Consider the following 20,400-nt stretch of genomic DNA (forward strand, 5'->3'; position numbering starts at 1 on the left):
GAACTCCCCAGGTCTCTTGGCGCCCAATATGCTGCTGGAGAAGACTAGAGAAATAACTCCAGAAAGAATGAAGAGATGGAGCCAAAGCGAAAACAATGCCCAGTTGTGGATGTGACTGGTGATGGAAGTAAAACCTGATACTGTAAAGAGCAATACTGGATAGGAACCTGGAATATTAGGTCCATGAATCAAGGTAAACTGGAAGTGGTCAAACAGGAGATGGCAAGAGTGAACACTGACATTTTAGGAATCAGTGAACTAAAATGGACAGGAGTGGGCAAATTTAATTCAGATGACCATTATATCTACTATTGTGGGCAAAAATCCCTTAGAAGAAATGAAGTAGCCCCAGTCAACAAGAGTCCAAAAAGCAGTACTTCGGTGCAATCTCAAAAATGACAATGATTTCTGTTCATTTCCAAAGCAAACCATTCATTATCACAGTAATCCAAGTGTATGCCCCAACCAGTAATGCTGAAGAAGCTGAAGCTGAACAGTTCTACAAGACCTTCTAGAACTAACACCCAGAGAAGACTGGAATGCAAAAGTAGGAAGTCAAAAGATACCTGAAGTAACAGGCAAATTTGGCCTTGGTTTTTATCACAGCCAACTATTAAAAACGTAGCTATTCAAAAATATGGTAACAACAAAAGAAATGCAGCATAAATTAAAGTTGAAACTGAGCTAGTAGTTTGCGCAGTGCCTCATATATAGCAAGTATACTATGCTTCCCGTAAAACTTTAAAATGTGCTTTGGACTCCTGAGATTTCCTTAAGGAAACCTTGGTTAGTCTCACATGCAGTTTATTAACCCTAGTTATAAGCTGCCACATGCATCACCCATCTATAAATCAAGCTCAACTAACACTGATTAAGCAGTGAACATCAAGTAAAGTACCTTGTATCCCAGGCCCAACTGATAAATAGCAAAAATCTGAGCAGCATTAAGAGCTTCACTGAAAAGGTAAACTGCAGTCATCTGACCACAGAATACTCTGTTAGCATCTGCTGTTTCTGATGAGCCCAGGAAACACTTGTCAAAGGTCTGTGAAAGGAAACAGAAAATTTTATTAGAGAAAAAACAAAAACATTGTCTCCTCCAGAATTAATAACAACCTATACTGGTATAAATATTTTGTCCTTTCTAAAATATAATCTGATTAGATTAAAATTTCATTTAGCATTTCACTTCATTCATTCCCATTTGGTGTAGAGATTAGGAAAGACATCACAGAAAAACAGACAAGTTCTCCAAAGTACAATATACAGAACTTGATGACAAAACGGACGTAGGAAATGGAGTCAGAAAAATCATTATAGACTTTGTAGGTTCATACTTGGGAAACCAAAGAAGCAGACAGAATAGCAGGCTTTGGAGCAACGAGCAAAATCATGAGTTAACTTTCAGCCATGTAGTGAATGTGTCTTTTCTGCAAACTAATGTGGGTGAAGAAGGAATTGCCAACAGGGTTCTCTATGGTTAGAAGCTAAGACTGTAAAGATGGTTTCTGTAGACATCAAGATACAAATAATAGGTTAAATCACGGGAGTAGACACAATCTCGCAAAAGGAAGGTGTAAATTCAGAAAAACAGGTGTATGCTTTTCTTATTTACATAGAAAATCTCTCTTAGTAACATCTAGGTTGCAGAGATCACACATAAATTTACACCTATGCAGCAAGCAGGAAAAGAAATGCTTGATATCTTTTAAAAGTATTTTATACCATGGAACTATTAGGAAGGCTGCTGAAAAATGTGTATGTTGACATTAAGGAACATAAAAAATTTTTAACACTTGGATTATGAAGACAAATGACCTAGGTCAAATAACTGACTCCCATGCTGCTGATTTTGGCAAATTCCTTAATCCCTCTGTGCTCAGTTTCACCTGTAAAGATTACCACGGTACTTATTCCGCAAGGTTACAGAAAGTAAAAGTGTTTATTACAATGCCTGCAATGCTCAGCAAAGATTAATGTAAGGAAAAATAAAAAAAACAGGTTGAAAGGCAATATATATATTTGATCCCTAATTTTAAAAAAAACTAACAGTTAACATTTATTGAGCAGTTATTCTATATAAGTCACTCTTCTAATGGATTTCTGAACAGTAGCTCATCAATCAACATTCTGAGATAGGTACTATTTGACACCCTTTTTAGGTGGAGCAAAGGGCTTCCCACGGAGCACAGCAATAAAGAATCACCTGCAACCCAGGAGCTGAGGGAGAATGGGTTCAGTCCCTGGGTTGGGAAGATCCCCTAGAGTAGGAAATGGCAACCCACTCCAATATTCTTGCCTGGAAAATTCCATGGACACAGTAGCCTATGCAGGCAGGCTACAGTTCAGGGGGTCGCAGAAAATCAGACAGAACTGAGCGACTGAGCACACTCACACAAAAGAGAAACCTCAGGCCTAATAAATTAAGTAAAGTCATAGTCAGGAAGGGATTCAAACCCAAGTCTAACAATCCAAGCTCTTAAGGTTAGTATTTCAAAATACGTAAATATGCATAGATTAGGATAACAGGAGTTAATAGTGAATGGGTGTTGCAAGTTTGTATTCATTTTCCGGATCCATAATTTTTCAAGGTTTCTATTAAAAATGTAATGTGGGAGGGAGGGAGAACATTTTGAATATAATTCTAACTTATGGATCTCTTATTGAACCTTGAAAATATTATTAAAAAATAGTTATCTATAGCAGCTATGAATTATATGGAAAATTTATAAGCCTATTTCACCTAACTCATTCATAAAAATGATCTGAACCCTGCAGTAAAGCTCTGAGGTTTAATTTGATCAATGGACCGATGACACAAATACTTTCAAGATATACTCACTGCTACCTATGAATCATTGTCTCTACCCTATCCAGAACAATTTTATAACAAGGACTGAGTAATATCTTATGTGACATATTAGCACATTTCCAATCTCTTAATATATTACATGTTAGCCAAACTACAATTATAAAAAATCCACCACTGTAGTGTTCTAAAATTTATATTCAATATAAAATATATTTTTCTTATTTAAATGTAACTTTCTCAAACTACTTACATCACTCGTGTTGACAAACCATGTTATCTCTCCATAGGAAGCAAGTTCACCATTCACATAACACCGAAGCTCACTGTTCTTCCATCGGTTATAAATGTGCACTATAGTTACCATATACCACTGGATAAGCAAACAGTTAAAAATAATAATAATAATGATTTTTCCAACAATTCAACCACACTGATAAAAACAAGCAAAAATCAAATGCTAAATTACAGTGAAATCTAGAACTAAAATAAGACTACTTTTATTAAATTCAATATTCTACCCCTGGAACAATATTGATTCAAGGGAACTCTCTCAACAAATAATAGCTTACCCATGAAATTATGTTTCCAACTTTTCATTATGAAAATTTTTAAAAGGTAAAAAGCTTAATACAAACTCTCTCACCATCCCACAACTGTCAACATTTTGTCATATTTGTTTTATCTATTTACTGATCTACATATAGATGTTCCTTTTGTTAATAAACCATTCATTAATTTCTAAATGTTAAGGTAGAAAAGCAAATACATATATTTTCACTTGTATTTCCCTTAAACTCTAGGAACAGCTAAATATTCACTCTTTTCATTGTCCAAATCAGAGAGGTTAACAACTGTCCAGCAATTTACACTTCATTTTCTGAACCAGCTTAAGAACCGAATTATGATTTATCACAGCATTCTGAAGGTTAGAACAGTATGGTAACATAACTATGACTCATAAGATCACATACCTTTTGTGGCTTGAAATCAAATTTCACACAGTGTTGAAAGCCTTTTCCTTTTGACTTTATTGATGTTATAATTAAACATCCCCCAACAAAGTGAGCAGAATAACCAAGACCTTTACTGGTTCTGAAACTATAAAAAATAAGTTTTCATTTCATCTACAAATATTCTTCTCATTTTTCAAAATAAAGTAACAACACTAAGTTACAGAAATACATACCAATACAAATATGGTTTGTCTTTATCCACATTGATGTTATTTACAGGATCCATTCTAAGCCAGGTATGAAATGTAAAACCATTCTGGTATGGCCATTTGGCTATAGGAGGTAATGCGATAGCCTAATGGGAAAAAATTTGAGTTACTGACTCACAATGAAAAATTCTGTTACTGAAATCACGAAAATGAGACCTTACATGCTACATGTATTTCTACCATATATTAGTCTACATGCAAAAGTAGTCTCTTCATCTGAAAGATTTTCACTAACTTCTAAATTATTCAAAACACAGATTAATGATGTTAATTTAGTTAAACAGAAACATTCCAAGTGATCTCTTTGACACACTAATCTTACTGCTTCATTTCTTACAATGATCATATGTAAAGAGATTCCAATGAAAAGAGACAGGTAGTGATATCAAAGGAAATTTGTTGCTGAAATGTTAAATAAAGTAATGAAGAAAGATGGAGAAGGAAAGAAAACAGTTAAGTAAAAAGCCTAGAATGTAATTTTTTAACAGAAAATACAAAGCTGAAGAGGATTCATTCATAACATTTTTTATAACATTTTAAAGTTATACTCATAAGTGACTGTGTAGGTAATTTTACCACTTGGCCTAAATTTTAATTTAAAAATAAAATAATGCAAGGACCCTAATGTCTCCAAAATAAACTTGAAAAAGGAAAGTTGGAGGTCCAGATTACCAATTTTTTTAATTTATTTTTTAATTGGTGGAAAACTGCTTTACAATATTGTGTTGGTTTCCGCTGTACAACAATGCTAACCAGTAATAACTATAAATATATCCTTCCCTCCTGAGCCTCCCTCCCCTCCCCCATTTCACCCCTCTAAGCCATCAGAGAGTGCTAGGCTGGTCTCCGTCTTATTTAGCAACTTCCCATTAACTACAGTTGTACAATGGACTATTACTCAGCCATAAAAAGGAATGAATTTGAGTCAGCTGTACTGAGGTTAATGAACATAGAACCTCCTAAACAAAGTAAAGCAAGTCAAAAAGAGGAGAACAAGTATAGTATATTAACACATATACGTGGAATCTAGAAAAATGCTACTGATGAACTTAGTACAGAATGGACTTGTGAACACAGCAGGGAAAGATGAGGATGGGACTAATTAAGAAAATAGCACTGACGTATATACACTATCATGTGTAAAGTAAATAGTGGGAAGTTGCTAACTAACACAGATTACCAAATCTAAAACCTATAATACAAAGATACTGAAAGCTGTGGGGTATTAGCATAAAGATAGAGATATAGACCAATGGAGTAGAAGGGAGAGCCATAAATAAGCCCTCGTCTTTGTGGTCTTGGTTTTTAACAAGAGTATCAAGACAGTTCAATGAACAAATGCACTGAGAAAACTAGTATTTACATGCAAGAGTATGAAGTTGACCACTTCCTTATATGATACACAAAAAATTAACCCCAAATCAATCACATTTCACATTCCACAAATGTGAAAGCTAAAACTAGAAAACTCTTATAAGGAAAAATAAGAGTAAATCTTCATCACCCTAACATAGATAAATTCTTCTTAATTATGTACAAGAGAAAAAAATACATGAACTGGACTTCATTAAAATTAAAAACCTTTGTGCTTTAAAGGATACTATCAAGAAAGTGACAGCCCAAAAGAACAGGAGAAAATATTTGAAAATTATTTATTTCTGAAAATTATGATAAGAAGCTTATATCCAGAAGAATATATAAAGGATTGTTACAAATCCAATAATAAATAGACAAATATAGTTTTTAAATGGGCAAAATATCTGAATGGACACAGTTCCAAAGAACATCTGCAAATAGCCAATAAGAACATGGAATGATGCTCAGCATCATCAGTCATTCACTTCAGTCCAGTCGCTCAGTCGTGTCCAACTCTTCGCGACCCCATGAGTCGCAGCACACCGGCACGCCAGGCCTCCCTGTCCATCACCATCTCCGGGAGGTCACTCAGACTCATGTCCATCGAGTCATCTCATCCTCTGTCGGCCCCTTCTCCTCCTGCCCCCAATCCCTCCCAGCAGCAGAGTCTTTTCCAATGAGTCAACTCTTCACATGAGGTGGCCAAAGTACTGGAGTTTCAGCTTTAGCATCATTCCTTCCAAAGAAATCCCAGGACTGATCTCCTTCAGAATGGACTGGTTGGATCTCCTTGCAGTCCAAGGGACTCTCAAGAGTCTTCTCCAACACCACAGTTCTAAAGCATCAATTCTTCAGCACTCAGCTTTCTTCACAGTCCAACTCTCACATCCATACATGACTACTGGAAAAACCATAGCCTTGACTAGACGGACCTTTGTTGGCAAAGTAACGTCTCTGCTTTTCAATATGCTATCTAGGTTGGTCATAACTTAGGAAATGCAAATCAAAATCTCAACAAGATGTTACTTAACCCGACTTGGATGGCTATAGTCAAAAAGACAGACATTAACAAGTGTTGGTAAGCAAGTGGAGAAACTAGAAACCTCCTAAACTGATGGTAAGATTATAAAATAAATAGAGTCACTTTGGAAAAACAATATGGGAGTACCTCAAGTGGTTGAACATAAGACAACACGGCTCAGCAGTTCTACTACTACATTTCCAAGAGAAATGAAAACATGTGTCCATATAAAAACTTACAAATAAAAGCCCATACAGCATTTCCAAAAAGTAGAATGCCACTATCCACTAATGAAAGAATAATCAGGTGGGATGGGGACGGAGATGGGAGGGAAGTTCAAAAGGGAAGGGATATACGTATACCTATGTCTGACTCATGTTGATGTTTGACAGAAAACAAAAAAATTCTGAAAAGTAATTATCCTCAACTAAAAAAGTAAATTTAAAAAATAATTAAGCAAAATGTGGTATATTCTTATATTAGAATATTAGTCAACAAAAGGAATGAAGCACTGATACATACTATAACATTAATGGCTCTTAAAAACAGTAGTGTTAAGTGCAAAAAGCCAATCACAAAATTCCAGACATCATATAATTCCATTTGCGTGAATTGCCCAAAATAGACAAATTCAAAGAAACAAAAAGTAGAACAGTAGTTGCCTAGGCAGGAAGTCTGGAGTGAAATGTGCAGTGACTGCTCATGAGTGCAGGGTTTCTTTTGAGGGTAATGAACATGTTTTTCCAGTGGTCATGTATGGGTGTGAGAGTTGGCCTGTGAAGAAGGCTGAGTGCTGAAGAATTGATGCTTTTGAACTGTGGCATTGGAGAAGACCCAAGAGTCCCTTGGACTGCAAGGAGATCCAGCCAGTCCATTCTAAAGGAGATCAGTCCTGGGTGTTCACTGGAAGGACTGATGCTAAAGCTGAAACTCCAGTACTTTGGCCACCTCATGCGAAGAGTTGACTCACTGGAAAAGACCCTGACGCTGGGAGGGATTGGGGGCAGGAGGAGAAGGGGACGACAGAGGATGAGATGGCTGGATGGCATCACTGAATCGATGGACATGAGTCTGAGTGAACTCCGGGAGATGGTGATGGACAGGGAGGCCTGGCGTGCTGCGATTCATGGGGTCACAAAGAGTCGGACATAACTGAGCGACTGAACTGAACTGAAAATTAATTGTAATAATGGCTGCACAAACTGATGAACACAACCATTCACTGTATGTACACTTTAAATGACAGAAATGTATGATATGGGAATTGTAACTCAATAAAGCTGTTTAAAAAAAAGATCATACTAAAAGCTTTTCTTGTTATAACACTTTACAAATACCTTTAGGTTGACATCATATATACACATATTTTTTATAAGATATTTCATAAAACATGAAAAACATCATAGAGCCAAATCTATCTAATAACACTATTGAGACTTCAAAAGGCTGATTTAAAATGAATGTTGTATTAAAGAAAAAAATAACACATACTCTTTGTATACATATGTTCTGTCCCAATCAAACATGAAAGTAGAGGGTATGAAAGCTTGGTAAAAATAATTTACCCATGAATAACTTCCCTTTAAAAGCTATGTTTAAGGGGGAAAAAAATGAGTCAATGAATATATTTAAAACCTCTATTCTCTGAAAGCTCCAAAAGTTGTGTGGTTCAACTGGCCGAATTTCAAGATACATACAAGAAAACGTAATGGACATGTAACAATCTCAAAGAAACATAAATAATAAACTTAAAATATGTATAAAAAAGGTTTCTCTAATAAGAATACTTTTATCTCCTAAGAATACTTTTTTACGCTGGGAGACAAATGATAAACTCAATGCCAAGTGAGCAAACTATTCTGGAAAGCTTCAAATCTAAAATAGTTATTTAGGAAAAATTAGAAAGAAAAAATAACATGAGCGATAAAACCTTCCAAAGAAAACTGTACAATGTTTGTGAAACACTCAAGCATCATAAATGTTCTTTTAAAACACTCTCTTCTTTCTGCAGATATTGCCTGGCTACACAGAGGCCATAAAAGGTAGGATATTACGAGAACAAAAATAAAAAATGAATAAAAGATAACTGTAAAACACTTGCTTCTAACAGGCAGATCAATGTAATAAAGAGGATGTGAAAAAGCTTCCATAAATAACAGATATGTATTATATAATATAATCATATAATATTTTGAAACACTACAGATATTACTGCCACACATTAACTGTCTTATGTGTAAAGTGACTAACAGTTTACAAGAATGCTGAGACTGATACAATATGGAAACTCACAAGTCAGAAAAACTTGCCTAGTAAGTTTCTGTTACTCTCAACTTACACATCAGGTACAAAAGAAACAGAACTAAGGAAATGTAACACTAAAGAAAGATGAAAGTGAAAGCGCTATATATAAATTTCTATTTCAGAATGCAGAGATAAAAATTCATAAGAGAACATGGCTTATGTTGAAAAGAATTGGGCTCTTATTCCATTGAGACCCCAAGGGGTGAATGCGCAGCTTTCTTAGTTTCTTAAAGCCTCTATTTCTTCCCCTCTAAAACAGTCAGGACAAAGGAACAGGCAGTACTGTTTTAAGGACTGATTTAGGTTGTACACAGAAGTTTTCACCCAACACAGAACCCGTCAAGAGTGCTTACAGGGCCAGACTTTCAGGAGGCAAAGGGAAGAGCTTCAGATGATTTCCTCATTAAGATCTACTTACTGCAGCGCTCTTTCCTGGAAAGTTGAAAAAGGCATCAGGACCATACTTCTGTGGCATGTGCTTTAACACAGACAGCAACTTTCCAGCATGCGGAGGCTATGAAAATAATCAGCGATTCATTAGCCACATTACTCACCATAGAACAAAAACACATGCTTTTAATATAGACATACTTGAATATACCCCAAAATAATAATTCCATAAGCTAAAAAAGCATATATAATATCCAAAAACGGGTATTTTCAACTATCTTAAAGAAATAAACAACACACTCTAGGCCACTGTTCTGTGGAAGGTGCTAGAAAAATATGAGCCGGCAGCATTTGACACAAAGCACTTCCACACTGCAGCAAAAACGACCTTTTAAAATTACAAACTACATCATCCCACCTCTCATCCCTTTTTAAAACACTTTTTAATCTCACCAAAAAATAATGCTCATCAAGTCCCATTGTTAAAGGCACTTTAAAAACAGTAAAATATTTTAGCCTCATAACCACGCTAGGGGTTATTATCATCCCATTTTACAAAGGAGGAACTTGAGGCAGAGGAACATATCCAAGGTCATACAGGTAGTAAGTGGGATGAGAACTCAATGATTCCAGAGTCCAAGCTTTTAATCACTATACTTTCAACTTTATATAACTCTCTCTCCAGTAGCTTCTCACTGCCTTTAAAAGAAAAGACCAGAATCCTTAAGATGACCCAAAAGATCCTTTAAAAGAAAAGACCAGAATCCTTAACATGACCCAAAAGATCCTTAACTGCACTCCATCTATAATGACTTTTTCCCCTAACAGAGCCTGAGCACAAACTATTCTCCTTAAAATGTTCTCATGAAGACTATTCACCACTCCCAGCCCTCCCCTGCCTTAACTAAAGAAATCTACCCAACCTTTAAGCTCATCTTAATGGTCACTTCCCAGGGCACTCTGTCCTGACCTCTGAAAACAGATCAAATCTCCCTACCATATATCATTCTACAACATGTTTCTACGATGGAGCATGTATAAAAGTTGTAACATTACATTTGTTTGATTAATGACTCTTTGATCCACAAGTCTCCTCTAATGCTTTCAACAACCAACAGCTAAAACAAAAAGGTGTATTTACATTTGCAAGGAAAAGCAAAGGACAAGATAGTAATTTAAATCGGTTTGCAAGCAAACAGAATAATGTGTAGTGCATTCCTCTTAAAAGTTAAAGTTCAAAACAGTGCCAAACTACAAATGAAATCACAGTCTTGCCTTCATCTTATTGGGCACCTGGTCTAAATTATCATGAATAACTATCTAGGGGTTTCCCTGGTGGCCCAGCGGTAAAGACTCTGCCTGCCAATGCAGAAGACATGGGTTTGATCCCTGATCTGGGAAGATTCCACATGCCACAGAGCAACTAAGCCCGTGAGCCACAATTACTGAGGCCACGTACCAAAACTACTGAAGCCCCACCACCTAAGAGCCTGTGCTCCCCAACAAGAGAAGCCACGGCAACGAGAACCCTGCTCACCAGAACCAGAGAAAAGCCTGAGTGGCAACAAAGACCCACGCAGCACAGCCAAAAGAAACCTAACTAAAACAGTTTGGCAATCTTTCATCCAAAAGCTAAGCGACAAGCGGCATTAATAAGCTTGATCAAGAAATTTTCACTTAACCACACTGTTCAATTATAAAAGTGTAATAAGTTACTATAATCACATTGTTTTAAGTAAATTCTAAAATGAAATTACCAAAAATAATCTACAGTCAAAAATAAAAATATAATATTGTAACAGTTTCATCTACAGAAATCACTCCTCAAATTTTCCTTTTTTATCAACCTATTAAAAAGGACACAAGAGCAGCACTTTACTCCACAGATGCTGCTAGGGGGCTGTATACTAGGAAAGCCTCTCAGAAAATAATTTTAGTATTCATATTTCAAGAATCATTAGAAACTGATACACTAGTTCCATACGTAAAAATCTATGCTGAAGTAATAATCAAAAAGGCAAATACACATTTAAACACAGGGATTTTTCACTGCATTAATGTGATACCAAAGCTACATAATAACTGAAAAAGCCCTGCTCTTGTTTTATTAATAGTTCATTATTTTTTCCCTCTATCCCCTATAAGTTAAGTCAAGTCACTCGCTCACTCGTGTCTGACTCTTTGCGACCCTGTGGACAGTAGCCCACCAGACTCCTCCGTCCATGGGATTCTCCAGGCAAGAATATTGGGGTGAGTTGCCATTTCCTTCTCCAGGGGATCTTCCCAACCCAGGGATCGAACCCAGGTCTCCCGCTTTGCAGGCAGACGCTTTAACCTCTGAGCCACCAGGGAAGCCCTATCCTCTATAACTATACCCTTAAGCTCAATGTGTTTAATCTGTTTTTTTAATATTTATTTATTTGGCTCCATCAGGTGTCCTGCAGGACCTTTCAATGTAACACAGATTTTCTGCAATAGCTGCAGTACACAGGACTAGTTGCTCTTCAGAATGTGGGTTCCCAACATTGCAAGGTAGATTCTAAATCACTGGATCACCAGGGAAATCCTGCTTAATCGTTTTATATGTTGACCTTCAAAAATGTATATCTGTGTGATTATACTTAAAATTTAAAAGATGTTGGTTTATATATATTAGATACTATATATTAGATAATATATGTCTAACCCAACATCTTTTAAATTTTAAGTATAATCTGTACTTAAATTTTAAGTATAATTCTGAAAGATATGGGAATACCAGACCACCTGACCTGCCTCTTGAGAAATCTATATGCAGGTTAGGAAGCAACAGTTAGAACTGGACATGGAACAACAGACTGGTTCCAAATAGGAAAAGGAGTAGGTCAAGGCTGTATATTGTCATCCTGTTTATTTAACTTCTATGCAGAGTACATCATGAGAAACGCTGGGCTGGAGGAAGCACAAGCTGGAATCAAGATGGCTGGTAGAAATGTCAATAACCTCAGCTATGCAGATGACACCACCCTTATGGCAGAAAGTGAAGAAGAACTAAAGAGCCTCTTGATGAAAGTGAAAGAGGAGAGTAAAAAAGTTGGCGTAAAGATCAACATTCAGAAAACTAAGACCATGGCATGTGATCCCATCACTTCATGGCAAATAGATGGGGCAAAAGTGGAAACAGTGGCTGATTTTATTTTGGAGGGCTCCAAAATCACTGCAGATGGTGACTACAGCCATGAAATTAAAAGACGCTGACTCCTTGGAAGGAAAGTTATGACCAACCTAGACAGCATATTAAAAAGCAGAGACATTACTTTGCCAACAAAGGTCCATCTAGTCAAGGCTATGATTTTTCCAGTGGTCATGTATGGATGTGAGAGTTGGACTATAAAGAAAGCTGAGCACAGAAGAATTGATGCTTTTGAACTGTGATGTTGGAGGAGACTCTTGAGAGTCCCTTGGACTTTAAGGAGGTCCAACCAGTCCATCCTAGAGGAGATCAGTCCTGGGTGTTCAATGGAAGGACTGATGCTAAAGCTGAAACTCCAATACTTTGGCCACCTGATGCAAACAGCTGACTCATTTGAAAAGACCCTGATGCTGGAAAAGATTGAGGCAGGAGGAGAAGGGGACGACAAAGGATGAGATGATTGGATGGCATCATCGACTCAATGAACATGAGTTTGGGTAAACTCCGGGAGTTGGTAATGGACAGGGAAGCCTGGAGTGCTGTGGCTCATGGGGTTGCAAAGAGTCAGACACAACTGAGCGACTGAAATAAACTGAACTAAAATTATACTTTAATTTTAAATATAATCAATATATAGTCAAGACTGTATATTGTCACCTTGCTTATGTAACTTCTATACAGATTACATCATGTAAAATGCCAGACTAGATGAAGTATAAGCTGGAATCAAGACTGCCAGGAGAAATATCAATAATCTTGGATACACAGATGACAAAATCATTATGGCAGAAAGCCAAGAGGAACTAAAGAGCCTCTTGATGAAAGTAAAAGAGAAGAATGTAAAAGCTAGCTTAAAACTCAACATTCAAAAAACGAAGATCATGGCATCCGGTCCTATCACTTCATGGCAGATAGATAGGGAAACAGTGACAGACTTTATTTTCTTGGGCACCAAAATCACTGCAGGTGGTGACTGCAGCCATGAAATTACTTGCTCCTTGGAAGAAAAGTTATGACCAACATAGACAGCATATTAAAGAGCAGAGACATTCATTACTTTGCCAACAAAGGTCCATCTAGTCAAATCTTTGGTTTTTCCAGGAGTCATGTATGGATGTAAGAGTTGGACTATAATGAAAGCTGAGCGCAGAAGAATTGATGCTTTTGAACTGTGGTGTTGGAGAAGACTCTTGAGAGCCCTTGGACTGCAAGGAGATCCAACCAGTCCATCCTAAAGGAAATCAGTCCTGAATGTTCATTGGAAGGACTGATGCTGAAGCTGAAACTCCAATACTTTGACCACCCGATGAAAAGAACTGACTCACTGGAAAAGTCCTGATGCTGGGAAAGATTGACGACAAAAGGAGAAGGGGACGACAGAGGATGAGATGGTTGGAAGACATCACCAACTTGATGGACCTGACTTTGAGCAGGCTCCGGGAGTTGGTGATGGACAGGGAACTCTGGCGTGCTCCAGTCCATGGGGTCACAAAGAGACAGACACGACCAAGCAACTGAACTGACTGGGTTAGATATATCATTCTATTTTTCACTTTCTTCCCGCTTTTTGATATCTATTCATTTTACTCGATGAGCTAAGTTGCTTCAGTCATATCCAATTCTTTGTGACCCTTAGCCCATCATGGGCTATGGGCTATGATCCACAGCCCATCAGCTTCCTCTGTCCATGGGTTTCTCCAGGCAACAATACTGGAGTGGGTTGCCATGCCCTCCTCCAGAGGACCTTCCCAACCCAGGGATCAAACCCACATCTCTTATGTCTCCCTCATTGGTAGGCAGGTTATTTACCACTAGAGCCACCTGGGAAGTCCATTTTACTCTATGCTTTAATTCTACCTGCTACATAATAATCTATTCTATGCATCCAATACATTTACCTAGCTACTCTCCTAAGATAAACATACATGTTGACAATTCACTGCCATCAAAAATAATGCTTCTGAACATCCTCAGAGGTTAAAAATAACTCTGTCCTCCACTTATACTTGCTATTTTCCAATTTATAATTCTTGATACTACTGATATCACATATCAATATTGTTTTAATCTGAACATCTCTAATTATTAGTGATTTAGCATATATTTGATTATGGGGTTTCTATCCCTGAAAATGAATATCTGTTCATATTCTTTGCTATTTTCTTATAGTTTTCTCTATACACCAATATAATAAAAATATTTTAATTATATATTCAGAATAAATTATTTGAACATAAACCAGTATTCTTCTGAACATGACACAGCAACAGGACCTATAATAACCAAGTCACCATAAACAACTAGAAAGCTGGACAAAATGTACGAAACTAAAACTGTCTGCAGACATGGAAAAGAGGTAGCTCAAGACTGTGATCCTTGAGAAAGGGAAAGAAAACAAGCCATGATATTCCCAGACTTTTTAGTTGGAGTCAATTTCCATATCACAGATCACTGCACGGGGGAGGGAAATCAAACAGAACTTAAAAGTCTCATTCAGTCAATGAGACAGAAACTGGAGAACGGGTAGTCTAAGGAGGACAGAACCGTCAGGCAGAATACTACACAGGAAGGGCCAAGGCAAAGAAGAGACTCTAGAAGTCTTCACTGACCCTTTGACGTAATGCCAAACTGTGCATTCCTACCTTAAAACTCCACAAGGTGAGGTTTTAACAGCCATCAGTCAAAGAACTCCCAGAGCTAATACAGAGCCAGGAATCACTGAGAGCTCACCAGCACTGTGAGTATAAGCACAGGCTTATCCTACCTCTTGCCTTGTGTCTGAGACTCAGGGTCATCCACAGAGACTCTACAAAAGTGAGGCCAGAATAGTAAGGCAGACTTTGCCTGAGAGCAACAGCCACTCTAGACGTGGCCCAAAACAACTTTAAAGTAGCCTGAAAGGACTGCTGGCATGCTGCAGTCCATGGGGTCGCAAAGAGGGGGCCACGACTGAGCCCCTGGACGGACAGCCTGATGGCAAGGACCACAAGCAACTGATCTGCCTGCAAACAATAGTGTAACTACCCTATAAGAACCGTAACAAAATCCAGCAACAGGCGCTTGGTCACTACGAGCTATGACTAACATCACTATGTCTAAAATCACTAACATAAGGAAACTAGAAAACAGGAACTATAACTAAAAGCATAATGAGCAAATAAAAAGCGGACCTAGAAAATACAAAGATGACAGAATTACTGAGTAAGAACATTAAAGCAGCTATTAATATGTTATATATTTCCAAAGATTTAAAGAAAAAAATATGAATGAGGGGAAAAAATGAAAGCTATTTTAAGAAGAAACAAATAGAATTTAGAGACATTAAAAGTATCTGAAAGCTGAAAAGTTTAGTGGATAGTAACAAAACTGTAGAAGAAAAGATCTTAAAAATACAGCAATAAAAGCAATTTAAAATGAAGCACAAAGAGAAAAGACTTTTTAAAAAAAGTGATTAGATCTTAGTGACCTAAGGCACAATAAAGAGAAGATTAACCAACATGTAATGAGAGTTCCAGAAGGAGTGGGAGAGGGCAAAAAAATGATATTTGGAGAAATAATGACCAAAATGTTTCCAAACTGGATGAAAATTATAATCCCACAGATGCAAGAACACCTAGTAAGAATAAATACAAGGTAAACTTCACCAAGAAACATAATAAAATCACTTCAAATTAGTGATTAAAAAAAACCTTAACGGCAAGCAGAGAACTAAAGTTTGATACAAAGAAGCTAGAGAGTCTAATCATTTTAATATAATACTATATAATGGCAGAGCACAAACTTAGATATACTCAAACAGAACTGGATTAAGGATCAACAGGCTGAGGAAGCTGCTGTAGGTAACGAATTCTAAAGAGCTCTATAATAAGCCTAGAAATGCAACAAAAATGGAGAAAATATTTACTAGTATTTCCCTAGGGAACTAAACGGTAAATAAACAGGTTGATGAGGCACCTGGAGTTCAAAATTCTCCAAGCCAGGCTTCAACAATACGTGAACCGAGATCTTCCAGATGTTCAAACTGGATTTAGAAAAGGCAGAGGAACCAGAGATTAAATTGCTAACATCCATTCAATCATTGAAAGAGCGAGAGAGTTCCAGAAAAACATCTACTTCTGTTTTATTGACTATGCCAAAGCCTTTGACTGTGTGGATCACAACAAACTGGAAAATTCTGAAAGAGATGGGAATACCAGACCACTTGACCTGCCTCCTGAGAAATGTGTATGCAGGTCAGGAAGCAACACTTAGAACTGGACATGGAACAACAGACTGGTTCCAAATAGGAAAAGGAGTACGTCAAGGCTGTATATTATCACCCTGCTTATTTAACCTCTATGCAGAGAACATCATGAGAAACGCTGGGCTGGAGGAAGCACAAGCTGGAATCAAGATTGCCAGGAGAAATATCAATAACCTCAGATATGCAGATGACACAACCCTTATGGCAGAAAGCGAAGAAGATAAAGAGCCTCTTGATGAAAGTGAAAGAAGAGAGTGAAAAAGTTGGCTTAAAATTCAACATTCAGAAAACTAAGATCATGGCATCCAGTCCCATCACTTCATGACTAATAGATGGGGAAACATATGAAAGTGACAGAGTTTATTTCTTCAGCTCCAAAACCACCACAGATGGTGACTGCAGCCATGAAATTAAAAGATGCTTGCTCCTTGGAAGAAAAGTTATGACCAACATAGACAGCATATTAAAAAGTTGAGACATTACTTTGCCAACAAAGGTCCATCTAGTAAAAGCTTTGGTTTTTCCAGTAGTCATGTATGGATGTAAGAGTTGGACTATAAAGAAAGCTGAGCACCGAAGAATTGATGCTTGTGAACTGTGGTGTTGGAGAAGACTCTTCAGAGTCCCTTGGACCACAAGGAGATCCAACCAGTCCATCCTAAAGGAAATCAGTCCTAAATATTCATTGGAAGGACTGATTCTGAAGCTGAAACTCCAATACTTTGGCCACCTTATGTGAAGAACTAACTCACTAGAAAAGACCCTGATGCTGGGGAAGATTGAAGGTGGGAGCATAAGGAGACAACAGAGGATGAGATGTTGGATGGCATCACCGACTCATTGGACATGAGTCTGAGTAAGCTCAGGGAGTTGGTGATGGAGAGGGAAGCCTGGCATACTGCAATCCATGGGGTCGCAAAGAGTCAGACACAACTGAGCTACTGTACTGAACTGACCAATTCCATCCCTTGCAAAGGACCATGAAAATGCACCTAAGGAGAGGAGATCCAATAAACAACATGGCTTTTGGTTCACTGAGTGGGTTGTTCAAGTTTAAGGGCCACACTTAAAACTACTCAGATTGATAGAAAAGCTAGGTGCTGCTACCCAACATTTTTATTTCTCTGTCCTTAGCCTTTTCCTCTAGTAAATGTTGAATGCATATTTGAACTATTCATCATTCAAAGAAGGACCGAATTACGAACCTTCTTGGAACACTCAGTTCTCTTAGTCCACAACTGGGTCATGTGATAGCAGAATCAGCCCTGTAAGTCAAAATGCTACTCTAATGACCTCGTCTACTCAATTTGACATTTAACCCTTGCACAGCAATATCAATTGCTTAAAAGCCACTAAAATGTTTGGGGAGGGGAATATTTTCAAATATCAAAGAATATTTAAGTTTACCCATCGTCCTTTATCTCCTTGAAGTTTACTGAAGAACAGCTTCAGTTCTCGAACTGTCAAGTTGTAGCTAGCCAGCACTCCCAACATGTCAACTAAAAGATCTGGAAACAAAGAAAGCAACAAGTAAGATAATTAAGCTACTTCTATTTCTTGAAGAATTAACATATACAGTGCTTGCTTAAGAGTTTAGACAACAAAGTTCCAGGTACATGTCACATGCTCAGTGTCTCTTAGATATTACTAAAGAAAACTACAGTACTTATAATCAAACTTCATTTCCTCACAACCACTGTATTATAGAAAGTCATACCTGCAATCATATTGTCAACTTTTTCAATTTTCCCAAGCACTTTTTCAACAAGGCCTACTTCAGTGCAGATTTGAAGATTTCGTATACTTTTCTTCAGAATGGCTGTAAACATGCTCCAGACTTCTGCTTGGCAAGTAACATCACATTTTTCCAGTAGGTCCACCATGCAGATGATACTCTCACCTTCTTGAATAATGAAATTCATTTCTAAATCAAACTGCCCTCCTACCAACTTCAGGGGGCGACAGGGAGGGTGGAAAGAAAAAATACATTAAAAGCATTAGCATTTCTTCAATGTAACTAGAGTACATTACAAAGCTTTAGTTTGGCAGTAACTACTCATATATATTCTTCTCTACCCCTTACAACAATAAAAAGATCTTGTTTTAATCTATTTATTTTAATTGGAGGCTAATTACTTTACAGTATTGTAGTGGTTTTTGCCATACATTGACATGAATCTTTTAAAAGATCTTTAAAACACATACACACAGCTCCAAAAAAATCAAGCTTCGGAAGAAATCTTCATGTTAAGATAGCACAGTCAATCAAGACTTAGAATATAAAAATAGAAATATTTTCAACAAAAACAAATACAGGATGTCTTAGGTAAATCACTACCTACTGACACTGATGAAGATCTCAGTTGTATCCTACTCTCTGTGACCCTCGTGGATGTAACCCGCCAGGTTCCTCTGTCCATGCAAGTCTCCAGACAAGAATACTGGAGTGGGTTGTCATCTCCTCCAGGGGATCTTCCCGACCCACAGATTGAACCTGGGTCTTCTTCACTGCAGGCAGATTCTTTACCATCTGAGCCACGAGCAAAGCCTCAATGAAGATCTAACTTAGCTCTATAATTGCTTCTAATTCAATGTCTCATCTATGAATTAGGTAATCTGTAAGCTACGCACTATTCTTGCCTGGAGAATTCCATGGACAGTGGAGCTTGGCAGGCTACAGTCCTTGGGTCTCAAAGGGCTGGACACGACTGAGCAATTACCGTTGTAAGCTACTCACAGCAACTCATCCTTTGCTACCCATATAAGGTATGAGCTCGCAGCAAAAATGAAAAGCTGAAAAAGGCTCAAACTGGACACAAAACTTGTAGTGTTTACTTGTCAAATTCCTGGTTTATTATATATACCTATCCATTTTGATCCCTCCTATCAATAATGAGGATAACTTAAACATAAACTTCACACATACTCAAAGCCAGTAATCAAAAAAATGTTATTTCATTAAGATTGCTATTAGAAAATCCATCCAGAGTAAACTGTACTGAGACCTATTCCTATCTTGCCATGTCACCCACAGCATTCTCCTACAAAGTCTTTTTTAATTTTAACAAACCCCAACTGTTTAAACGAAATAAAATACTTTTAGAATTACCTTTGCAGACTTTTTTTTTTTGGCCATGCCATGCAGCTCATGGGATCTTAGTCCTCAACCAGGGATTAAACCCACGCCCTCAGCAGTGAAATCACAGAGTCCTTAGACTGCTGGGAATTCCCAGGCCTATCTTTTTTTACTGGATTTTTTACAGATCTCTATATTTTAAAGAATAGTTACATACAAAATCTCATACAAAGAATAACAGACGTGACCAAATAGAGTTTACTTCGGAAAAGCAAAAAAGATTCAGAATTAGGGAATCAACTAAAACTCCCTAGAGCCAGGAATGAATACACATCCCATGTTCTGTGAAAGATACACACTAGCATGGAAAAGAAAGAACGGAAAAATGAAAATCAAGAGGCAGTATCTGCATGCAAGGAGATGAGCATTCTCGGAAAGCACAGTGTTAAACGCTTTTGGTTCTTCCAGGAAAGCTATGGCAGAGATTTTCATGTACGATTCTTTGCGTCGTCAGTAGCAACAGGTGACATAGGGAATGACAACCGTGTTTGTGCTCCCTTGGTGTCACTGGGCCAATCCCATGGTCCTAGCTATATAGCAGGACCTAGCTCTAGCAACATGGTCCCAGCTACAAAGTACACATGCTTGGTTTCCCTAGGGCGACCCCACAATTCTGTAAGCTACATGAGAACTCCTAATAGGGATTGTTTTGGTTTTATGATTATTCGTGATTTTTTTTTCGCTTGATGTGTCCTTAATTTTATTCTGAAATAATTTCAGACTTTCAAAAAACTGCGGAACAGT

The 20,400-nt window shown here is 37.5% G+C and overlaps 1 protein-coding gene across 1 annotated transcript in view; it reads right to left on the bottom strand.

Moving 5' to 3' along the window:
- Window positions 1-20,400, bottom strand: part of LRBA (LPS responsive beige-like anchor protein) — a 747,979-nt gene that overhangs the window by 648,905 nt on the left and 78,674 nt on the right. Inside the window, exons 3-9 of the mRNA XM_018061590.1 lie at window positions 18,238-18,469; window positions 17,928-18,028; window positions 9,134-9,229; window positions 3,999-4,120; window positions 3,784-3,910; window positions 3,063-3,182; window positions 899-1,045 (exon numbers count right to left, since the gene is read on the bottom strand). Of these exons, the coding sequence (XP_017917079.1) occupies window positions 899-1,045; window positions 3,063-3,182; window positions 3,784-3,910; window positions 3,999-4,120; window positions 9,134-9,229; window positions 17,928-18,028; window positions 18,238-18,469 (945 nt within the window). The remainder of the gene's footprint in view (window positions 1-898; window positions 1,046-3,062; window positions 3,183-3,783; window positions 3,911-3,998; window positions 4,121-9,133; window positions 9,230-17,927; window positions 18,029-18,237; window positions 18,470-20,400) is intronic.

Source organism: Capra hircus, chromosome 17, assembly GCF_001704415.2.
Source record: "Capra hircus breed San Clemente chromosome 17, ASM170441v1, whole genome shotgun sequence".
Taxonomy (NCBI): domain Eukaryota; kingdom Metazoa; phylum Chordata; class Mammalia; order Artiodactyla; family Bovidae; genus Capra; species Capra hircus.